General features: G+C 39.9%; 1 protein-coding gene across 1 annotated transcript; it reads right to left on the bottom strand.

Moving 5' to 3' along the window:
* On the bottom strand, positions 1–24668 carry Tmem185a (transmembrane protein 185A). Its single transcript, XM_028784310.1, has 7 exons — positions 24465–24668; positions 17615–17791; positions 14935–15142; positions 7842–7925; positions 3433–3609; positions 2769–2892; positions 1–1585 (listed from the first exon to the last, which is right to left on the bottom strand). The coding sequence occupies exons 1-7, from the start codon at positions 24500–24502 to the stop codon at positions 1341–1343; spliced, it is 1053 nt and encodes a 350-aa protein (XP_028640143.1). The 5' UTR covers positions 24503–24668; the 3' UTR covers positions 1–1340.
* Between the last annotated feature and the right edge of the window lie 139 nt (positions 24669–24807).

Raw genomic sequence — 24807 nt, 5'->3', positions numbered from 1 at the left:
CACATGTAAAATGAACCACTTTATTGAACTACAGGAGCAAAAAATAGTGGATTCAACCACATTTTTAAGAGACCAAACAAAAATTGCTACACTGTTTCCCCTTTCTCCTGAAACACACAGGCTCAGTGGAGGCCTGTACCAAGGGTAGGATTAGGGTCATAGTAGACTTCAATTATGTGTGACTGAAGTCACTGATAAGGTGACCATGAAAACACATTGTACCTCCTGATCAGGAAGATCAAGGCTCCCTTTACTTCCATTGGGAAATGAATCATTTGATTTAGACTGAAGGTTATTTTCTGGTATGATGGGTTCTGGGCTGGCTATACCAGCAGAGCCTGGAGAAACTGCTGACAGGTGATGATACCTGCATGCCCAGTATGCAGTGTTCTTGCTGGTAGACAGAATGCTCTGGACTTTGACAGGAGTCCCTGGATCTTTCTGGCCTGCCTTGACAACCTTCTCTAGTGTCCTGATCTCAAGGGGCATTTCTTGGGCTTGTAAGCCACTTCTCCCACACCCCGTGTTAGAAAAGCACAGAGCTTTCCTTGCTTATAGTAGCTGTGCTGGCACGCATTCCAGGGTGTCAGTGGTCGTGGTAAATGAAGGTAGGGCATCTGTCTGAGACACAGCAGCTGAGCTCTCTGCTTCTTCCATGGCTTAACCCATCCATCTCCAGCACAAGCTTGTAAAAAAATACTTTAACAGAGAATATGCTGTACAGAACTAGGATTTGACACTGTATATTACAGTGCTAAAATAGCTGTATAAATACTATACAGGCATGGAATCATGCCATTGGGAAGGGCTCACTGATGAGGCCCTGCAAACCTGCTGTCATCCTGCCTAAAGCGAAATTTCTGTACAGCAGGGACAAGGAAAGCAAGGCTGGGCTGTATCTGAACACAATAGATGTGTACAGACCTACTTACAGTCCCCACTGGCTACCTATAAGCAGCACAGCTGAGCCACAAATGGAAGTGGTCCCATAAGAACCACATTGTTCAATACTTTAATAGGAATTTTAGCACAAGAAAATCTGCCCAGAGCACAGATATGTTTTCTGTGGGCCTAGGCAGCAGTCATCCCTGGGTGGGTACCACAGGAATGAGAACATATTTTAGGTACCCATACAGAAAGAAATGGGTTCTTTTCTCATGTGTCACTGGCATCCATATTGATAGATACGCTTAGTCCCTGCCACCTATGTTCTGAGTGGCTAGTTGACACTGGATGCAAACGAGGCTTCAGATGGAGGTCCGAGGTTCCAGGTCTAGATTGGGGCAAGGGAAGTAGGAGTGTGTCTCAGTGCACGCACACTCCGGCCCTGGTGGCGTCCTTTAGTCTGGCATTTCAATATTTAATTTGGGTGGAGGAAGGACATATTTGCCAGGGCTCTGGGTGATGACCACCCTGGCCTTCTTGCGAAACATAGGTGCAATTTTAGGAGGTTCTGGAACTGGAGTTTCTTCTGTTTCCTCACTATCTTCATGGTGGAGATCATATGAAATATTTCCATATTCTCTCAAAAATGGGAATATTTCAAGCAGAAACTGGCAGAAGTCTTTGCGAATACCAAACCACCCTGAAAAATAAGAATTTTCCCTTTCAAACTGTAGGCTTTCACGTCACATATCTTTCCTGAGCAAGGAGCTCTACTGGCATTATGTATCACTTTACCCAGGTTCTTCAGAAGTAAAGTCTGGCCAGGATCTAACTGCCCAATAAGCAGAGTAATGAACACCTCCAGCTCCAAAGTTCTCAGAGTGAGACCCCAGGCTAGCACTGGCAGCATGCACAGGTCCTTATTTGAGGGGCAGTGATTCTCCAGCCTGTGATCAGAGCTCCTGGTTGAAAAATGGTGAGGTAGGCTAGACAGTGCGGCTTTACCTGACCAGCCACTGACTCAGATAGAAGCTGGGGCTGCAGAACCACTAACTATGAAAGCAATTCTCAAATACTGGCAAAACCTAGACCATACCACCTTCTTCCCATTTACTAGACCCAAGTTAAACTAACTGGTGACAGAGTGATATTTAAGCAGACTTCTGTAACTATCTGAAATTTGAGTAGACATAAGAAGGAATTGGCCAAAATTGAGTCTGACCTCATGGGAACCCCTCAAACTAGGTCACTGAGTTATGCTGTTTCAATAGGGGACTGCTGGCTCTTCCAGTATAAAAATCTTAGCTCAGCCTGCACTGCATTGTACACTCTCCTCTTCCAAAGATGTAAAGTGGGAAGTTCTCTGGATCACATGAAGTGGAGCTCATAGCCTTATGAGAATGGTATCTTCCTCAAAGACCACCTCCAAAGCACATGCCATAAAATATTAGTCAAGACAGAGTAGTCTAGCTCCATGAAACTGAAAAAATTCCATTCCATTGAGGAGAGAAGGACAGAAAGGGTCCTGAATGCTCTTGAGCCAATTTTTAAGGAGCAGGAAATGGGAACTCGAAGAGACAACCCGCCATGTATGGCCCTATTTCCACTTGTCCACTTATAGTGTGCACTGGAATGAGGTGGAATGCAGATGTGCATCCCACTGCAAATGAGATCACATGCTCTTCTTATGGAGTACTGCTCCCCTTCCTTATCTTTAAAATATACAGAACAACTTCTAAAATGAGGTCCTGAGTCAGCATTTTGTAAAGAGCAGCACATGTGCAGACCACACACACACATACACATACACACACACACACACACACACACACACACACACACACACACACACACACACACTGTTTCTTAGTCTGTGGACGTACAGTGGTTTCCTCCTTTCTGTCCAAATGTTGTTGCCATCAGTGTGATTAATGAGAGCCACAGGGGAACAAATATTGGAATACAGGAGAAAGCATTGTGGCCATCCAGTTTGTGAACCAGCAGGATCTGCAAAAAGACAAAGTTAAGGTAGTATTGATGGATCACCATAAAACGCACCAAGTCTGCAGCTGTCTATATTGTAATCTCTCCCTCTGTCATACCTGAGAAGAGGGAAGACCACCGCAGGTAATGGTGGCATCCATCGAGGGGAAGAAAAGGACCTGGGGAAATTTCATATCCTTCCCCAGGGCCAAACTAAAGTCTACCAGCTGAAAGATTCCCACTGCCAGGAGTTTTATGAGAAATCCTTCCCAGGGTTTGTTCAAAGGAGTCAATACTATCTAGCCTAGTATTCCCAACTGAACTCCAATAAAAAAGCAGGTTGTCCAAAATCCTTTTAGAGTAGAAGCTGGATGTGGCCAAATGCCTTGTGGGCAGAGAGGTGTACTGCTCTCTGTGAGTCCTGCAAGCACATTCTTGTTCCAAGTTCCCTCTGAACTTTCTCTCTCCCACAAGGACAGCAGTATACCTATCTAGCTATGGTAGATGCTGTTCCAGATAAAGGTAGAATGTGGGAGCAGAAGAGATTTCATGTAGAATGCTTACCTCAAAAGTAAGAAGAGGCACGACAATGGTCATCCAGCTCAGTGCCATGGTTATATGTGTCCTGCGTTGTTCTGCAATCACGTCCATAGAGCGCAGGAACAGAACAGACCAAACAATGTAATAGAGGACCACCAGGCACAAGAAGGACATGAGAATCCACAGAGGAACACATACAACCTAGAGAGGAGTAGAAACATGATGTCTTAAGAGCTTCTCTACAGCTCTGGCAGCTGCCTTTATCATTTTACTTGGTCTGTTCAGGTAGTCAAGGGGAAGCATGACTACAGTCCTACTGCCAGGGCTGTCATGGAGATATCATGGGAAACACCACATTCATCATAGGACTTCCATCCAGAAAATAATGTCATTAGGCATTCAGGTAACAACCTGACATCTGGTCCTCCAACACGGCATATTTTAAGTTTCTTCTGAATAGACTCCCTCAGTTTCAAGTCCCCCATTTTGTCATCCACCCATTTCCATGCTCCCCACCTCTCAGTCACTCCCACGCTCCTTCATTCTCAGTTCCTCCACTCTCTTACTCGCAGTCACTGACTACCACATCCACAGTGTCTTGCTCCCTAACTCAGTTACATCTTACTTACCTGCTTACTCATATGTCCTCACTGCCCCTTACATATCCACTGTCACCCTACTCACTTTCTCACTTGTCATCACTCATGTACTCCTCTCTCCTACCCACACTGAGCCTCCCTCACGCACCACACACATACCTCAGAACAGTAGAATCCCCTCTTGCTCCCCTGTGTCTTCCTCACCCCTCGCTCTCATTCACTTAATTCTTCACACGTCCTCTTATGTCCATCCTCACGTTTCCATGGCACTAATTCACATACTCCTTTTACTCAGTCCCTCATGTTCACTCTGTCTAGCTGCTCATGTAAGGATTACTCCTCACTGCTACATTCTTATTCTGTCAACTTTCCCTCCCACTTCCTCCCACATCCCTATTGTTACATTCCCTCGAAGACTCCTCTCTCCCTCTCATTCAGTTGCTCACATTCAGTCGCTCACATATCTGTTTACTCACACTTACTCAAGCACTTACTTCTGCACGTTTATTCTCACTTGGAATTACTCAACACCAGTCATTGACTCCCTTAATCACCTACGTGTCTGTGTCTGTGTGGTTGTGTGCACATGAATAAGTCCTTATTTTTAATTGACTCCATGATATGTATTTGCTAAAAGTCAAAGTTTTTGTATTTTTTTAAAAGCTTTTCCTCAGTCAGTGACCTGTCTTTTTCTTTATTTTGTTTCATGAAGGCTAACTTTATAATTTCATCTTATGGCTCATATTATTGGTGCTATATATAAAGAATATTTCACTGATTTGCAGGTTTCAATGATTTTCCTCCCTTTTTGTCTAACATGCTATAATTTTGACATTTTAATTTAAACACTTGTGATTTAAGTTGTTCCATAACTTTTAGGCCTTTTGAACAGTTTGGGGATCTTGATTATAGGCTTTATTACAAAGTCTATCTATATATACCTTCCATTACCTCTTCTAAAGCACAGCCATGGTGCCATTAATTTATTGGTACTCCTTTCATGGGTAGAAGGATAGTGATTTTCACAGCTTCATTTGCTATCTCACCAATTATGAGATGTATGTAGTTAGGATGCTTCATCCATTTGGATCTGTATAAGGTCAAGGGTCAGGATCCCTGTACTTAATTGGGGAAAACATTCAAGGTTTTTAATTATTTGTTCTCTAACTATAACCCTTATACCATAAAATTAGTCTCATATGAATTGGTTCTTCCATGTGACAAACATAAATTCTTCAATTCAATTTCTTCAGATACTGCTCTAAAATCATAGAATACATAAATGGAAAACATATGAATATTTTTATCAAAGACTGTAGGGGAAAGTGATAAGTCCCACATTTAATTTGGACTATATGGACTTTTATTTTCTTTCCTGCCCCTAAATGAGTCTTTTACTTATCTACTGCATATTTTTTATTTAAAAAAGTAAACTATGTTTAATATAGAAAATGTCTTGTGCAAAAAAAAAAATTACACATTAAGGGTTGGTATGACATCTCAATTGGCAAAGGGTAACCATGTAAATACAAAGACTCAAGTTCTAGTTCTAGAACCCACATGAAAAAGCCAGTAGTAGTCCCTGCTTTTAATCCTATTGCTAGGGTCAGGACGTGGAAATAGGCAGATCCCAGGAGCTTGTTGGCAGGCCAGCTTGCCTAGCCTAATCAAGAAGCTCCAGGGAAGTAAGAGACTCTGACTCAAAAGAACAAAGTGGATGGTATCTGAGAAAAGATGCCTGAGGATGACTTCTGGTCTCCAATATACATACCCACACCCACAAACACATGTACCTTCACATATACAAATGCACAGGGACACACACACACACACACACACACACACACACACACACACACACCAAATATACATTAAGCAGCAAAGAAAACAGAAACCAAAATTTTAAACACTGGTATAAACCCTTGAGCTATAGTCTCACGTAGCACAGGCTGCCTTCAACTTGCCATGTATGCAAGGCTGATCATGAACTTCAAATCCTCCTGTCTATACCTCCTAAGTACTAGCATTACAAACATGTGCCACCTGGTCTGTCTTATTCAGTAATGCGAATTGAACTCAGGGTTTTGTGCATGTAAGGAAAACACTCTATCAACTGAGCTACAACTACAGCCCAATCTTCTCTCTTAAACTATTACTAATTGAAACCATACTGTATTCTCTAGTGTATAGTTTTTGTTATTTATATATGTATCTTCTCCATCTGTGTAGTCACTTTTAACTAACCATTAACTGAAGCCATAATTTAGGATGACTTACAATTCTACCTCTTATAAGTAGAAACAGGTACAGGTTTTCTGAAAACAGGTTTTCCTGTATGGTAGTCCATACAAGGTATGTATTTATGTGTATGGAGAGTTTTACCTCCATGTATGTCTTTGAACCATGTTTGTGCTCGTGGAGGACCAAAAGAGAGCATCATATTCTCTGGAATAGGAATTATCAACGAGACATCAATCTAGCCCCATACCCATAATCTATATTTTTTAAGTGTGTGTGTGTGTGTGTGTGTGTGTGTACATGAATGAATTACATGAAAGTCCCCATGTTTCAAAGAAAAGGGTTTAAAGGAATGAACAAGAGAGGGTAATAGATGGTAAAAAAAAAAAAGACAAATACTGTATGTTTTCTCTTACATGTAGAATCTAGATTTAAATATATATATATATAAAACATGAAAGTAGAAGGTACTGCTTATAGAGGATAGAGGAGAAAGGGCTAGTAGGATAGAAAAGCAAGAAAGAGAGGGATGGGGCAAATTTAGCCAAATAACAATGAATGATATATTCATATGAAGACATAAAAATAAAACCCATTATTTAGTATACTAAACACATCAATAGAAAACAAATCCTTTAAAAATCTTCTATCTTGGGGCTGGAGAGACGATTCAGTGGATTTAGGGTACTTGCTAGTCTTGCAGAGGACCTGGGTTCGATTCCCAGCACCTACACGGTGGCTCACAACCATTTGTAGTTCCAGTCCTAGGAAATCTTATGCGCTCTCTTCTGGCATCCTCAGTCACTACAGGTATATGGGGCACTGATATGCATTCAGGAAAACACTCATACACATAAAAATAATAAAATCTCAAAAACTTAAAAATTATCTATAACTCAGTAATGCCTTTTCTAGAATACTTTCTAAGAAAACATTAAAATAATAAGCAAGGATTTTTATACACAAAAATACACCAGAGATTTGAGATAAAAAAGTCTTGTAATGTTTCTAGAACATCAGAATAATTATGATTGATAATAATTAAATGGTTCAAAATAGCTAAAAGAGAATAGCACGTTGATCATTCCTTGCATAAATAAATGATAAATGTCTGAGGTAGAATGATAATTAAACTGATTTGATTTTTACATATTAAAAATACAAAATGAAAGGTTCTACTGTTCTTCATAAACATATATAAGTAGGGTGTAGTTAAAAATTTAGAAAACTTAAAAACAGATATACAAACAGGCACATTTTAAAATCACAAATATGAGCAGCAACTGAAACATTTAGAAACAGACATGTTTCATAAATGCAACTCATGAGTCAATGAAGCCTTATGTGTTATCTTTATAATATTTGTTGATATGAACAAATGCTTAAGCTATATTAAAACAAAAAAGCTGGATACAAAAGAATCTCAACTATCTGTGTACAAGGAAACAAAGCCCACTGTGTTAGTTCCCAGTATTGGTACTATGTGATCACTAGTTGCTGCTCATGCTTGTTTGGCTTTTTTTCCAAAATATTTGAAATAAATATGAATTACTTTTATAAGAGAAGGTTTGTTTAAAATTTTTAAAAACTACGTACAAGCCAGGGCCAGTGGATGATCTTGTCCAGTCTTAAGGCAATGAATATAAACTGAAGAATGTTGACAGAACACAGGATTTCTAGCTAAAAATGAAGAAAAGAACCAGTTAAACAAGTTACATTGAACACAGTGGTTATTTGTTTAACACTCTCATAGGCAATGCAAATTTTAATACTGTAAGACTTCAATGTTATTATGCAGGAAGCTTATGATTGTTTTGGCAACAGAAATCCACAGTGGGATCATGCTGAGGGGAATTGTGCACATGTCTTTTGTCCCATTCTTAAGGTTAGTTGGTGCCTTGGCCTTTTTGTTTAAGATCTGAATGCTGGCCTAATAGTGACCTTCTTTTGAAAGAAGAGAGAAAAAAGAGGCAATCTGCAATAGATTTCTTCCAAGTCTCCTTTATGCCTCTGCTAATAATCAGTATATAGATGATTTATAGTACCCTAAAACTTTCTTCTACTTCTAACCAGGACTCTGCCACAAATCCCATGCCTTCTTTTCCAGTTCTTTGAGGACCCTGTCACCTTAAGCCAACAATTATAGATTTGGTGTTGCATCATTAATTCTTACAGTGCTACTGACCTTTCCCAGTAAAAAACTCTACTTGCCAATTTCCCATTAAATCCAAAATATCCAAATAGAAGTAAGTTCACATCTCTTGTGATTCAGCACTCCTGGCCTAACCCACTTTTTAAGTACATTCCAGCTTTGTGAGGCAAGAACAGCTACATAAGGCCCTATTGCCTCATCTTCCATTCTAAGCTACTGACAACTCCTATTTACCAAGGGCCGGAGTACCAATAGGCAGCAGAATATTTATATCTGCATCTTACTGGACTATTTCAACACCATTTAAAGGTTGACCAATTCTTTCTTGTACTACTAACTGAGTTTCAAGAATCATACTGTAGTCTTGGCATGCTGTGAGCACTCAGAGAAGTTCTTTTTGGGCTCCCTTTCTATTCTTTAAATGGCTATACTTCTAACATCCCAAATAGACAACGCTTTCACTGAATCACACACAAGCATTCATTCACACCACCTGGGGTGGAAAAAGTTTCAGCAACACTGCAGCTTAACATATTGCCTAGTGATTAGTTCTGAAATGTGCCTGCAAGCTAGCTGTACTGCTATATAACAGGTCTAGTGTGCAGTTGCCACATGGTTCTCCTAGAAACACCTGTCATTAAACTGATCCCCAACTGAACTCACTCTCCTGAACTCTGTCCCTCTACGTTCCATCATGGTAAGACAACACAATGGCCTGTTGTAGCCTCTACATTCTTATATTCAATTATCACATTCTGCCCATTCTCCCATTCAATCTTCTCTTGAAGGCCTTACTTTCTTTAGTTACATGTGACTTCCTAAGTATGGCCCATTTTTTCACCAATCCTCCAAAACCTAATTCCACAGCTCTATTCTCTTCGAGATAGATGAACCTTTTCACCCAAGGATCACCAGGAGCCTTTCTTCTGATGAGTCTTCATCCTTGCCTATAAATACATTTTTACTCTAGAGAACTCTCTGCCAGCTCTTCACCAATATTTTCTTGAAATACCAGATTTTAATCACAACTGCTGAAAATTCTGCTTTTAATACTCTTGCATGAAAACAGGTAATGCACTGGAACCTACGGGGGAAAATGCTACAAACCATTTCAAGCTAGGAGTGTGCATGGTACAGTTTTCCTCAAATTGGATATTATTCCTGGTGTGCTGTGAGTTCACTAGGATGATGAGAACACCTCATTTGTATATTTTAAAGAAATTATTTAGTGTGTTGTGCATGCATGCATGCATGTATATATGTATCTATATCTATCCACTTACCTATTTTCAGACAGGGTCTCATGTGTTGCCCTGACTGGCTTGGAACGTACACTATGCAGAGCAGGATGGTCTCAGAAATCCACTTGCCTCTGCCTCCTGAATAACTGGGACTAAAAATGTATACTATGTCAGGCTCCTACTTTATTTTTGAGACATGGTTTCTTATTAAACCTTTAGCTTGACCTACTGCCTAGGCTGGCTGGCCAGCAAGACCCTCAGGATCTAGCTGTTTCAGCATCCTTGCACTGGCATGGCAGAAATATGCTTCAAGGCCAGGCTTTTACATGGATTCTAGAAATCTGTAGTGGTTTGAATACAAATACCCTCTCCTGGAGTGGTATAGCTGGATCTTGAGCTAGAACTATTCCCAATTTTCTGAGAAACTGTCAGATTGATTTTCAGAGTGGTTATATAAGTTTGCACTCCCACCAGAGGTAGAGGAGTGTTTCCCTTGCTCCACATCCTTGTCAGCATGTGCTATCACTTGAGTTTTTGAGTTTTAGCCATTCTGATGGGTGTAAGATGGAATATCAGGGTTGCTTTGATTTGTATTTTCCTGATGATTAAAGATGTTGAACATTTGTTTCTTGGCCACTTGAGATTCTTCTGTTCAGAATTCTCTATTTAGCTCTGTGCCCCATGTATTAATTAGGTTATTTGGGTTATTGGTATCTAACTTATTGAGTTCTTTATATATATATTGTATATTAGCCTGCTGTCAGATGTATGATTGGTGAAGATTTTTTCCAATTCTGTATCCTGCCCTTTGGTCCTATTGACAATGCCCTTTGACTTAACCTTTGACCCAAAATTTGCCCCTTCTACAAGAAGGAGCAGAGACTGAGGGGATGGCCAACCAATAACTGGCCCAACTTGAGGCCCATCCCATGTGCAAGAACCAATCCCTGGCACTATTAATGATACTCTTCTATGCTTTCCTCTGAAGAGGCTCCACCAGCAGCCAATGAAAACAGATGCAGAGACCCACAGCCAAACATTGAACAGAGCTCAGAGAAGAGTTAGGGGAAGTATTAAGGGACCCGAAGGGGATAGGAACTCCATAGGAAGACCAACAGAGTCAACTATTCTGGATCCTTTGGGGCTCCCAGAGATTGAAACACCAAGCGAAGAGCATATACATAGGCTGGACCTAGGCCCCACATATGTAGGAGATGTGTAGCTCAGCCTTCATGCAGATCCCCCAACAACTGGAGTGAGAGCTGTCCCTAAAGCTGTTGCCTGCCTGTGAATACTGTTCCCCTAACTGAGCTACCTTGCCTGGCCTTAGTGGGAGAAGATATACAAAATTCTGTAATGACTTGATGTGCCAGGGTAGGATGATAGTAGGGTTCCCCTTCTCAGAGGAGAAGGGGAGGGGGAAATGGGGAAAGGAGCTTTGTGAAGGACAGAGAGGAGGGGGCTGCAATTGGGATGTAAAGTGGATTAATTAATTAATTAATTAATTAATTAAAAAGACAATGGCCCCCATAGGCTCATATATTTGAATGCTTAGTCACTAGGGAACAGATCTGTTTGGAAAGATTACAAGGACTAGGAGGTATGGCCTTGTTGGAGGAAGTTGTCACTTAGGATGGGGTTTGAAGTTTTTCCCCAGACCCAGTCTGTTTCCCTTTCTCTCTGGATCTAGAATATAGAACTCTCATGTACTTCTTTAGTATCATACCTGTCTGGATGCTACCATACTTTCCACTATGGTGATAATGGATTAACCTCTGAAAATTTAAGCAAGCTCCGAATTAAATGCTTTCTTTTATAAGAATTGCTTGGTCATGGTGTCTCTTCACAGCAGTAAAGCTAAGACAGAAAGTGAACTCAGCTCCTCATGTTTTCACAGTAAGCACTTTAATCAGTGAGACATCTCTCAGCAGTGCATATTTTGACAGCTGGAGATGTAGTCTCTGTCTAGGCTATCTCTGTGCAAAGGCTTATTTTCCCCAGTTTCATATTTTTCTCCTATTTCTACTCCAGAAACATCTTAGCTACTCTATGGTCTGCTTGGCTAAAGAGTTTCTCTTGTTTCTATTCTTTAGTACACCTCAAATATGGTCCCTTTCTACTCTCCCAACATGGGGCCCACTGGCAGGCCCAAGGTCCTCCTTTATATCTCTGTGAGAACTTCTCAATTCCTATAGCTTCTCTTGACAGACATTCCACATTCTTGGTATATCTCTAACATCTAATGCTCTCCACTGAATCTTGGCTTCACACTCACAGCTTTGCACACTGTCCTACCAGGGGTTGTTTGCTGGATTGTGACACTAGCACACATTGCCAGGCATCACAGGCTTTCTTTTGAAATAGAAGTAGAATCCTTTGTGACTCTGTAACTCTTGCATTTTGCCTGCAAAATTAGCAACATGTAGATGACATCAAGTTCTACCACTGCTCATACCATGGCTATAGCAGCCACTGAGTACCTGGATGGAAAAACATGGGGAAATAATTTCCAGATTTTCTTTTTCCTGTCTTTTTTTCCCCAAAGTCTACTTTTTTATTGGATATTTTATTTATTTACTTTTCAGGTATGATATCCCCTTTCCCCATCCTCCCATAAACCCCCTATCCCATCCCTTCTCTTCCTTTTTGCTTTTATACAATTTTAATTACATGCACGTTTTAAGATCAGTTCTAGGTTGAGGAACTAGCAGTACAATAGATGCAAATACTAAAGGAACAAGCAAGACAATAAACACAAATAGTCAACAAACAAGCAAGGCAATAAACAAAATTCCGTGAACACTCTCATGATCACTATTTCTAAGAGCTTATCAGGATGACCAAAATATCTGAGCCTGCTTTCCTGTTCTAGCCCAAAGTCATTTTCATGCCTGAAGCCTACTTCTTTGTTCTAGCCTAAGATTTATGTTCCTGCCTGAAATCACTTCTTTGTTCTAGCCTAATGTCAGATTCCTGCCTGAAGCCCACTTCCTTGTCCTTGGCCAATGCCAGATTCCTGCCAAGCAGCCCCAAAAGCTCTCCACATTCACATTTTCTTGTACAAACAGGGGATCCTGAAGTTTCTCTTACAACAAAAGGAAAATTTTTCAGTTGAGAAATTTCACACCTTTGAATTTGAAATCCCTACTGGGCCCACAGAGACAGCTTCCTATTGTCATACTGTTAAAATACTTGAAATCTTTTTAATAAATCTAATATTCTCAATGCCATGCTTTCTTTAGCCACAACTTCACATGGCCTTATATACTTTGGTGATTTGAATGAGAAATGTCCCTCACAGTCTCAAGCATTTGAACACATGCTCCCAACTTAGCGGCACTGTCTCAGGAAGTTTAGGAGGATAGCACTGAGGATAGGATTTGAGATTACAGTCTCTCTAAAGTGCTTCATGACTGAGGTTGAGGATGTTGACCTCTCAGCTTCCCCCACTGCCATCATGTCTCCTGCCTCAGTGATCATGGATATGTATCCATATGAACAGAAAACTCAAATAAGCTCTGTCTTCTATACTTTGCCTTGGTAAGGGTACTTTATCACAGCAACAGAAAAATAACTGTGGTGGTTTCAATAGGTATGGTCCCCACAGACTCATGTGTTTGAATGCTTGGCACATAGGGAATGGCACTATTAGGAGGTATGATCTTGTTTGAGGAAGTATGTCACTGGGGGTAGGTTTTCAGGTCTCCTATGCTCAAGCTAGGCCTATGGTGGCAGTGGATCTGCTGTATTTGGATCAAGATGTAGAACTCTCAACTACTTCTCCAGCAACATGTCTGCCTGAATGCTACCAGGCTTTCTGCCATGATGATAATGGAATAAATTTCTGAAACTGTAAGACAGCCCCAATTAAATGTTTTCCTTTATAAGAGTATCCTCTGTCATAGTATCTCCTTATAGCAGTGAAAACCCAACTAAGTCAGTAACTATTACAAAACCCAAATGACAGGCATTCTCAACCTTTTCTGTTCTTCTTTTTGCACACAATTCTCACTATAAATCTGACAAAAAGCTGCCAGTAATATCCATTCTGGAGACTGAATGGCAGACTACCTTGGAAGTTCTTCTGGAAGATTTAATTAGTCCATAACATTTTAATTCTACCTTTTAAAAGCTGTTTCTCTGTGGTATATTGGTCACTAGATGCAAAAGCTAACACACAGTGGTCAGTGGTCTGGATAAAAAAATTACTGAAAGGAACCTACTGTACAGGGCCCCAGACATTTTGCTAAGTCCTGGATGATGTGGAGTAAAGCTAAGTGAGTACAGATTAAGTAAGGAATAAGGCAGTGAATCTTATCTCAGATAAGAAGTGTGTTGGGGAAAGGGGGTCTAGTGCTTCCCATTTTTCTCTAAATCTGCTAGTATATTTCTTTGTGTCCTCAGTTCCTTTCTAGCTAATCCCTCTGGCTTTGAATTTGGCCTGACTGAAATGGAATTCTGGCCTTTCTCCTTAATTATCCTTCCTGGGAAAACAACTGCACCCCTCTCATAGGTTGTTGTAAATATTTACTAAGTTGCTGCTATTTGTGAAGTGACCATGCAAATGTTTGGCATAGAATACAGATACTATAAATATCATCCACAATTGTTTTCTTTATTACTATTACTAGTCTTAGAATTTGAAATTAATTCTATATGTCTTCTTATTGGGCCTAAAGGGATTACATATATAGGTACTTGATTAAAAAAATAAACATATAAATATATGGGCATATCAGGATAAGGCAACTAGAGGGCAGCTAAGGAGTAACAGCATAGGGGATGAGGTAGTGAGAAAACTAAAATTTATGTATCAATTCAGGTGGACTATTTTACCAAAATATCTAATTAAATACTAGGGTATGTGTTAATGTGACAGCATCAAGTTTTTAAAGGAGATTATTCTCAATACTATAGGATAACTAACCCTCTTCAAAACAGTTGGAGGCTTTATTCTGGAAAGGAAGAAATTCAGCCAACCTAGAGTGTCAACTCCTTCTGAGTCCTTAGCCTGCCTGTCTGTTCTATAGATACAGGTTGCCAGCTTCACAAGCATGTTCATCCATTCCTTAAAGTCTCTCTCTTTATAGCAATGTCTCTATCTATCCTATTGGTTGCTTCACAAGACTGACAAACACAGGTAGCTTATAAAACAGGACACTAGGAGAAAGCTGAAGGTCTTTGTTCTCTTGTAAACCACAATCTAGAGTTAAGGATTAGTCTGTTTCTGATGAAGGATAAGGGACTGATATTATAGCAAATGTTTTAAAAACATGATTAAATACACAAATCTCACCTCTAGTGACCTGTCATGTCGAAAGCCCCAGACACATGCTGCAACAGACACTGGGGAAACAAAGAACAATGGCATGAAGACCAGAAGCCAGAAATGGCTTCCTCTCTCAATCCTGTCACAGACCAGAACTTCAAACATCAGCAGGAGCAAATGGATGCCCACAGCAATTAACATGGCTTTAAATTCCACACATGTTTCTCCTTCTGCTCTAAAAGGGGATGGAAGAAGAAGAGAAAAAAAAAAACACATTCAGAATCCTCAATAGTGCACAGCAAATACCAAGTCAATTTTCATTCTGAATTTCAACAGTAAATATGAAAAACAAAAGATGAAGTAGAAAGCTAAATTAAGCCTATCTTTAATACACAATCTTGCAAATATCCAGGAACACTTACATTCCTAACTTTAAATTCAACTATCAGAGTTACTTCCAAGATTATTCTATTAATCACTTCTGTCACATCTCATGATCCTCATTTCTCACTGAATTAAAAACTAGACAAATCATATTTCATGCAACTGTATAAATATGATTTTAGCTTCATCTGCAAGTGTAGGTTATATTCAACAAGGCATGGCAATTTTCTTAGGTGCTACTTTAAAATCCAAATAAAAAGTAATAACTCTTTTATTAATCTTTATTTTAATAAGATAATGAATTAAAACCTGTAAATTAAAAAGAAAGTTAAAAGTTTTGCTCAAAAATTAAGTTTAATTAGCTGTATAAATACAAACATAAACTATTAATAAACTAAAATTAAAAATGTGTATAATATATTTGAAAGGTCTATAATGATCATTCAAAATACAGATAAAGATTTGTGACACATTTGCTCTATGGATGGTAAATATTCTAGAGACTAGAGCAAAGAGAAAAGAAGGTCACAGGTAATTCCTGTAGATTTCACGAGCATGCTGCTAAATAATGGTTACAAGGGGATAATTGTGCCTGTGCATACCATACATCCAGCCAGCCACAAACACAACTGCTTTTCCTTACTTAAAAATATCAAAACAGAGGAAAAGGTACATATAAGTTTTAAATATCAATTAATGATTTTTTTTTAGAAACAAGAATTAGATATCTGAATTTTTCCCATAAAAAGGTCACCTTTAATCCTAGCACTTGAGAGGTAGAGGCAAGTGGATCTTTGTGCATAAGAGGCCAGGCTAGTCTACAAAGTGAGTTCCAGGACAGCTGGGCCTGTTACATGGAGAAACCTTGTCAAGAAGAAGAAGAAGGAAGGAAGGAAGGAAGGAAGAAGAAGGGGAGGGGAAAGGAAGAAGGGGAAGGGGAAGGGGATAGGGAATTGGAAGGGAAAGGGGAAGGGGAAGAAGAGGAGGAGGAGGAGGAAGAGGAGGAGGAGGAGGAGGAGGAAGAAAAGAGAGATTCAAGAGATATAAAACCACAGATTAGGGCTGGAGAGATGGTGCAGTGGTTAAGACTGCTTGCTATTCTTCCAGAACACTTGAGTTTAGTGCTCACCACCCACATTGGGATGGCTCCCAGCCACCTATCTACCCCAGGGATTCATCACCCTTTTCTGGCCTCCATGGGTATCCTCATACATAAGATATACATTCATATGAATAACAATAAAACATAAGTCTTGAAATAGTATATTTATTCATTCCCTCCCCCTCTCTGTGTGTTTTTAGAGACCACGTTTCACTGTGTAGCCCTGGCCTTCCTGGAACTTGCTCTGTAGTTGAGGCTTGGCCTTAAACTCAGAGATTTATCTGCTTCTGACTCCTAAGTGTTGGGATTAAAGGTATATGACACCACTGCCTAGCATATTATAATTTCAGGGGATGAAAAGAAAAGAAATACTTACACATTAATATCCTTCATTTGCTAAGATTTGTTGTATAGAGCCCCCTCAAAGTCCTACATGCCTATGGGATATACATTTTATGCAGTCTAAACTATAGCTTCTTTTAAAAGTTGATAATCAAGAATTTTTAAAGCCAAAGTAGCCCCATCTTCTATATTCTTTCACATGAACAGCTGTTTGTATCTTACTGTCCTATCAGGAACATCTACACTCATCTTCCTGATGTAGATTTCTAATGGTCCTCACTCTCTCCACTTCCTCCCTCTCCTCCCTTATCTTTGAGAAAAGAAACGTAGTGACTCCCACAGAATCCAGCTACAACAGGCTGCTACCATTTCCATAACCCCCCAAAGCTCTACCCTCTTTTTAACATCTGGTTCTCTGTTTACCTCAGTCACTAGTTCCTATCTAAGGGACTCATAGCCTTTGGCCCAAGTTCACTCCCTAGCATAACTAACAGGATTAGAGGAGCAGGAGAAAGGGAAGCCTAGTTCTAAAAGTAAATTACAGAAGTCAGATCCCTGGTAGACATAGCCAGAGAACTATAGATCGAGTGTTTCTGTGCTTTTTAGTCTGCTACGGCAAAATATTTCTATATTTGGGGGTGTCTGGTGTTATACTTATAGGCTTTCTAGGCACAAAACCATCCAAACTAACACTGTTCTGTAAGAAAATATGTAACAAGTGTCTATGTTTTCAAAACCCTGATGAGGAATATTTGTTGGACTGCAGTTCCCATCAAACTTCAAATAGAAAGAAATTGTCCTTATGTTATCTCTAGTGAGAGCCAGCATGATTTTGTTCTCTTAAGATATAGACCAGTGGATTTTATAAAGCAGTATTACCGATATTGAGGATTTCGTGCCCAAACTCCAGTTCCAACTGATGCGCCAACAATGACCATTAACTTCCACAGCCATATTGGAGCAAAGACAGCCCAGTAGCTCCACTGAATGATGCCATCCAGACGAAGGGCCAGTAGCACAGAGAACAGCAGCAGACAGGCATAGATGAGGAATTTACTAGAAGGAAAGTAAAATGTGAAAAAGAGCTCATTTTTAACAAATATCTGATAATGAAATGAGGAGAAATAACAGAAACATTTCAACTCATAAAAAAAGTCATTAATTGAGGGCCAGAGAGATGGGTCAACAGTTAAGATCACTAGCTGCTTTTCTAGAGGACATGTTTTCAGTTTTCAGTACTTAAAAGGTAGTCAATGACTGAGTATAGCTTCAGTTCCAGAGGGTACAACCTCTTCTTCTGGACTTCAGGGACCCTGTACAGACCAGGTGTACAGATATACGTGCTGGCAAAACACCCATACACATAAAATAAGGTAAAATACATTTTTAAGTCACTAATTCCATAAAAATTTATTTGAAAGCTCCATGTAGAACATATACTATATTGGGTTGAGAAAGCAAAAGTGAGTAATTAATTCTCCTGCTTCCAAAGGTTTTCTGATAAAAGTCTACACAGAAAGCCATAGGTACAATGTGGTATAACATTTGTATAAATGGTAGTACAGGGAAAGTGACATGGGAGCTAGGAAAAGAAAGTATGGGATCTGACTGAGGCAGTAGGAAGAAGAGAAGTGGTGATTATGAAACTAGTTCCAGAGGTAACTGGAAAAACAAAGATCCTAATACAAATAATCAGTCTCATCTGTTAGTTGTTGTTCTAAATTATTCCAATCGCATGAAAATCAGGCACAGCAGTACTTTTTCCTCCACTTGACCACTGCTGTACCAATCTACTGCACACTGGCTATTCTTCCCAATTCATCACATGGAGTATTAAATTAATTTTGTACTCAGATGTCAAGATATATAAAATTATTGTTTTTTCCTGCTTCTGAAGCTGACATTTTAAAATACAAGTATGTGGTATCCTAATAATCTCTCAAGTTGCCTCTAATGCGATTAGGATTTTAATTTAAAGGGCTGGAAAGATGGTTCAGTAGTGATGAATACCTGTTGTTCTTGCAGAGGCCTCAGGTTCAGTTTCCAGCACTCGCATGGCAACTGACAGCTATCTATGCCTTCTTCTCTCATCTGTGTGTATTGCATGCATGTGGTAAATAGATATACATGCAGGCAAGACACTCATACAAAATTATAATAGTAATTTTTCTAAAAATACTAAATTGAGGAATATGTTTCCAAAACACAAACTTTTGATTCTAATTCAAACCATAGATGTGTCTTTAAAATGGAGTTATATTATCACATCTGACTTCACAGCATAAGTCCATTACCATGGGCCAGCCCATAAAAGCTACTGTCCTTTCTGAAATATATAAAATGCTTACTGCTCAGACTCATGGATAGTCACAAAAGAGAAGACTCTAACTATAAAAGTTCTGAAGATTGTTCTAAATTATATTTTAAAACTATATATAAAAGTTCTAAATTAAATGAGTCTAGCTGGACTCTTTTTAGAGTCATTGGGTTTCTCTAATAAAATCTATTGCCTAGAGTATAGATTCAGGTCTATATGAATGCAAGTAAGCTAGCCTCCTACACATATACCACACTTTAGGCGACATATTTCTGTTTATGACTTGAGAGACTGGCTCCAACTGACAAACTATGGTTATTTTCACAAATTATTAAAGGACTGTACCTCTTAAGCTAAATAAAACTTTATTACTATATGAAAAATGTTTAAATTTTAATTTTAACTTGTTTTATTAAGATAAAAAATGTTTAAGAGCATCTGACTAATAAATATATACAAAAGCACAAAATTCAGAGGGAAAAATTCTTAAACAATACCAGGCTAGTAAAGAAGATGGACACTCAATCATCCTTATAGCATATATCTCATCTGATTTATTATATTGTTGATTCATTAAGATAAAGGTAAGTGGAAACATGGTGGAAATAAGAAGTTCTATCTATTCTTTCTGTAGGGTTATTAAAGAGAGACATAAAAATTTTATTTGGTAATCACTTTTCTCACTACTGGATCATAACTCACTATATTATCAGTTATACAGTACCTACAGTTAGATTTCAGAAATTTTACTCACCTTGTATACTTATGAACCATCATCAATAAGCAAAGCAATCAGAAAGTCATAGCCAGGGCAGTGGGCTGAGCCCTCTTACATGAATTGTTTATAAAGAAAATGTCTCACCAGCTTGCCCAATGGCCAGTCTAGTGAGGGGCATTTTCTCAGTTGAGATTCCCTCTTCCCAAATGACTATCTGATGTCAGTCTGACCAAACACTAGCAAGAATGGCTACTCAGCATATTGGACTTACTCTGTCACAGGAGGAAGGGGCAAGAAGGATGAAGCAAAAAATTTCAGAAGGAACCTGACCTGCATTAGAATCCTGAATTGGTCCATAACTGCCTGTATGACTTTAGAGAAGTCCATGACTCTCTAAAATGAAGCTGCTTGGGGCCAGAGAGATGGGTCAGTAGGTAGAAGCACTTGCCACTGGCCTGATAGATAACTTGAGTTTAATCCATAGGACCCATGTGCAGGAAGAAGAGAACTGACACCTGAAAGCTGTTCTCTGACCTCCATAAGCACACTGTGTCATATGTACACTCACTCACCCCTACAATCAATCAATTAAAAATGTATTAAATTAGAAACTAAAATAAAATGTGGCTGCAATCTGATTTGTTGGGCTATTGTGAAGAATAAGGATGTTGAAAAATAAACTGCCAAATCTGTGTTGACACATGATAGATGCAAATAAGCCATAGCCATTATTAACAACAATTAATCAGTAAAAGTCAAGACAATATTGTATCCATCAGTAGATGTGCATACCCCAACAACAGACGTGCAAACAATCACACAGCAATTCATTATCAATATTAACACTACACTCATACTGACAGATCAGTGGCCTGATTTTAAAAATACAATCTGTAAGGAGTACTTGGAGTAATTAACACTATGTAATTTTTACTCTGCTGGAGAATCAAGCCTAATGCCCTGTACAATTGCCATACCACTGAACTATATGCCTTAAGCTCAACATCATTTATATTTAAAACACTGCACACATTTTCTGATCCTTCATTTTACATAATTATTTTCAAGAATTGTTACTTTATTTTATATAAATGGGTCTTTTGCCTATATGTATACCTATATACCATATATGTACCTGGCGCCTGCAGAGGCCTTTAGTGAACCATTACCAGCAATCACATTCATTTTTCCCCAAAATTTAAAATTAAAAACAGCTTACAAAGACTAAAGAATGGCTTTAGATGATGGAGCATACAAGAACTTTGTAAACATAATTTACTTCATTAGTATTACATGTCCACATAAACAATCCCAATAAGGCATTTCTTACTCACTGTTCCAGTCTACAATACCCAAGGGATGTACCACACACCCATGAGGAGTCCACTACAAATGAGTTGGTAGCCTAAACAGAGTTCTCACAGCCTTCCAATGCAGTGTGGCTACCACAGCTGAAAGGCCTTCTCTAACAAATAACAACTTTACCAAAATAGTAGACAACTCCAAGGCCTTGTGATGTGTCAGGTTGCCTATTAAAGCCATGTACTTCCATACCCTCCTAGTGACATTCTGGAATCAGTTTTCTAATTCTGTACACTTCTGATAGTCTGTTTAGTCAATAAAGCTGTTAGAAGCTTCAGGCAGTGAAGGAGGTTTCTTGGTAGACACAGTATGTTTCAACAAGTTTAACTTTGTAACTAAAAGGCAATTCTGAAAAGAAGTTCATGATCAACCAGTTCTGTGACAGATGGAAATAAGTATAGGGTCAGCTATCAGCCCTTTCACAGCTGGGTGCTAAACACTTTTCAATCATTCTGTGTCACTACTATTACTAGAAAAAAAAAAAAAAAAACTTCAGTGAGTTCTCAGTGACCAAGATTTCCAAGGTATAAGAGGAGGTCTGGAGCCACAGTCCATGCTTTGGGAACCACCAAACAATAACAGTGGCTATTTCTGTGATAATCTCCAAAGTTAAGAAAGCACTCTCTCCTGTACTATTAAGGTCTTTCTCATCTTGTCAATGGAACAGTTACACTCTGAAGGGAAACAGGAAGAGAGAGGGAAAATAAATAGTTCATACACCAGCAAGAAAGCAGTCATTGAAAAAAAAAAGGAGCTCTAGACTGTTTGTACAGGCTCTGGTGAGTTATCATTCATTTCACTAATACTTACTGAGCCAGCTATTATCTCATGGATATAAATTACAAGAAAAGCCATGGGTTTGGCCTCACGTGGTGTGAATTTCATTAGGAGAAAGAAATATTAATTAAATACACAGAGACAAATGCAAGGCCACAGATAAGGCCTCTAAAGGAAGACTATGATATTCTACAGAGATTGTATAGGCAGGGAGTAATGGATGAGGTTGAGGAAGCCAGAACAACTTCCTTCAGAAACTACCAAATGAACAGAGATTTCAATGATAAATGGAAACTGAGTCAAGGAGAAAAGGAACTGTCCTATTAATGAGCAATGCATGATGAAGTCCTGAAGTAAGAGGGCATGTGTGAACAGGTTCAGAATTAGAGACAGGGAATAAGACAGAAGCACAGATCTGAGGTCTTAGCACAGAGTGCTTTTCTGTCAACACTCTGCCAGTCCGATCTCCAGTTGTTTGAAAGGCTTTCATTAGCATGGGGCAAGATTAAGATACAATGTTAAAAACTAGATCATCCACAGTACATGAAACACCACCAGCTAAGAAATATCTACTTCTTAATATCACCTGGCCACTGCATTCCTGAAACATCAAAGGTAACACTGTTCCTTCCTACTAATGACATTGAACCAGGACAATGGTGGGGTACAAGAGACCTTTAAAATTTTCAGAGAAAGATGCATTTTATTCCACTTAGTATTCAAGCACAAATAAATGTGTTGGTGGTCATTATAAATCTCTTTGAAGTGCTTCATTATAAATTTTAGATTTTAGCTTTTGAAAGAAAATAAAACATAAAGAAAAACTGGCTAAGGGTGTTATCAGTGGACCACTGTTTTGCTTTCACAACTCTTAGATAACCTGGGAGATCACCTCGAAGCTTCTGGACTATCTTTCCCATAATAAACAAGTCCTAGAAATTTCTATTTGTAACACATGGTCCAATCAGCCATTAATTCGGGTCCAATAGCCTTGTGAGCAATTATACTCATTCTACAGATGAAACAGATAAGTGAGTTGCCCAAGGACACAAAGCAATTCAGCTTTTATTTCTGTTTCTTACCACTCTCTCTAAAAAATGAAAATACACAAGAGCTGTCCAGCTTCGGTACCAACACAGTTGTCCTCCAGACAAACCCTAATCCTAGGAGCAGTAAAAGTACAACTACGGTTAGTTCTCTGCTATTTACTTCTAAATGAACTCTTCTCTGCAGAGAAGCTTCAAGGCCATTAGTGGTGACCACAGATCCAAAGCCAGAATATAAACACAAAGACAATAAGAGCACCCAGACTAGTACAGTGGCTTTAAAATTTTAAATGTTACCATTCTCAAGGAGTCTGCCCTCCAAACAGTCCCCTCCACCTCTCTCCAGTTCCTTTCATCTCCAACAAACAGCCAAGAAAGTGGCATTCTTGGGAATGAATACAGCAAATTATCTATTTATATTCCCATTCCTTTCAGGCTGGGACTGCCAAGCATCTTAAGTGCCTAGCGTAGGACCTAGCATCCAGAGGAAGACTAGCTTACTTGAGTGCATGTCTTCCCACTTAGAAATAAACAAGCAGATACTCCTTTTAAATAGTAATGGACTTAAAAAGGTCAGTGAAATGAACTCATTTTGCAGCTTACTAAAGATGGGGAGAGAATCACTTGGTTGTCCATGGCCTGGTCTCCAATCTAGATCTTGACTCAGTTTAATTCCAAAGACATTTTGTGTCTACTATATGATGGGTGGGAGGTGATGTGGAAGGAAACAACCAGGAAGTGGTTTCTGCTTTGGGAGCTCACAGCCCGCAGAGGGAACACTTTTACAACAGTTTGGCAAGTGCAAGGACAGAGATTTATATACTTTAGTCAGTGTTTTCTCCTCACTGCCCAATAGGTATTTCAAGTCTGGGAAATAAGCAGAGCAATATCTACTTCCTGCGAATAAACTTATAGAGAAGACTAAGAAAATGCGTTGGAAATGATCAGGATCAGGTTCACCCCCAAAGGCATTATGTAAGATTTACCATACCCTGGCAAGGAATCTAAAAATTCAGTATCTCAGACATCACTTTGACAAATAAGCCAAGAACGATGGACAGGCATAAATCCAAGGAAAACTCCAAGAGGTGAAACTACAGGAAACATGTAGGAAGGTGGCTGTGGGTGTCAGGGTCAAGTGAGATGGCCCTGGCAGAGAAAATGGGGACAGGAAGAGAGGTGACAGAAAAAAAGAAAAAAGAAATCGAGAAATAGAAGTTGAAATACCAATGAAAAAGGACAAATGGAGAGCAATGGGCTTCCCTCTGGGAGGACATGTCTTCAAGATGGGCAACTTGGACCATGGCAGGTTGGTACCAGTCGCGGGAGGAAGAAGCAGATGGACCGACTATGAGGCCGACACAGCTTTCCCGAGAGCAGCTGGCAGACATAAGGAGCCTCAGGCTGGTGCCTGGGTGCTCAGACTGCAGTGCCCGTGGCCGCCGTGCCTCTCCCAGCCGCTACCCGAACCCAAACCCTCGTCTAGGGTCGCTGGAGTAACCGTCTCACCTCGGGTTGAAGTCCTGAAAGAGGCCCCTCAGGTTCATGGCGGAGAAATTCGCCGAGACGTCCTCCTCTTCCCCCCGCCCCCCGCACCGTGAAGCCTGCGCCTCACAGCGGGTTCATGCTGCCAAAGGCAGCCTCGTCGCCAACGCCGCCGTCAGAAGAAACCAGAGCAACCAACTGACTCTGACACTCCTTCCGGCTTCCGTAGCTAGGATGCGCATGCGCTCTGAGCCCCCCCCGCGTCTCGGGGGGGGGGGGGGGGGGGGGGGGGGGGGCGGCGCGCGCCCCGCCCGCCCCCCCCCCCCCGCCCGCGGCGGCCGGGGGGGGGGGGGTGTGTGGGGGGAGG

The sequence above is a fragment of the Grammomys surdaster genome, unplaced genomic scaffold (assembly GCF_004785775.1).
Source record: "Grammomys surdaster isolate TR1022 unplaced genomic scaffold, NIH_TR_1.0 120804, whole genome shotgun sequence".
In the NCBI taxonomy this organism is placed as follows: Eukaryota; Metazoa; Chordata; class Mammalia; order Rodentia; family Muridae; genus Grammomys; species Grammomys surdaster.
Note: the sequence above shows the minus strand (reverse complement) of the source record. Positions and strands in the feature narration are given on the sequence as shown.

Bases quoted from the DNA above. Each gene is read 5' to 3' on its own strand.
- Tmem185a (XM_028784310.1), bottom strand. From the start codon at position 24,502: ATGAACCTGAGGGGCCTCTTTCAGGACTTCAACCCGAG. The intron at 15,143-17,614 runs GTAATACTGCTT...ATCCCCTTTTAG, and splicing joins GCACGAAATCCTCAATATCG to AGCAGAAGGAGAAACATGTG. The intron at 2,893-3,432 runs GTAAGCATTCTA...GTCTTTTTGCAG, and splicing joins TGCCTCTTCTTACTTTTGAG to ATCCTGCTGGTTCACAAACT.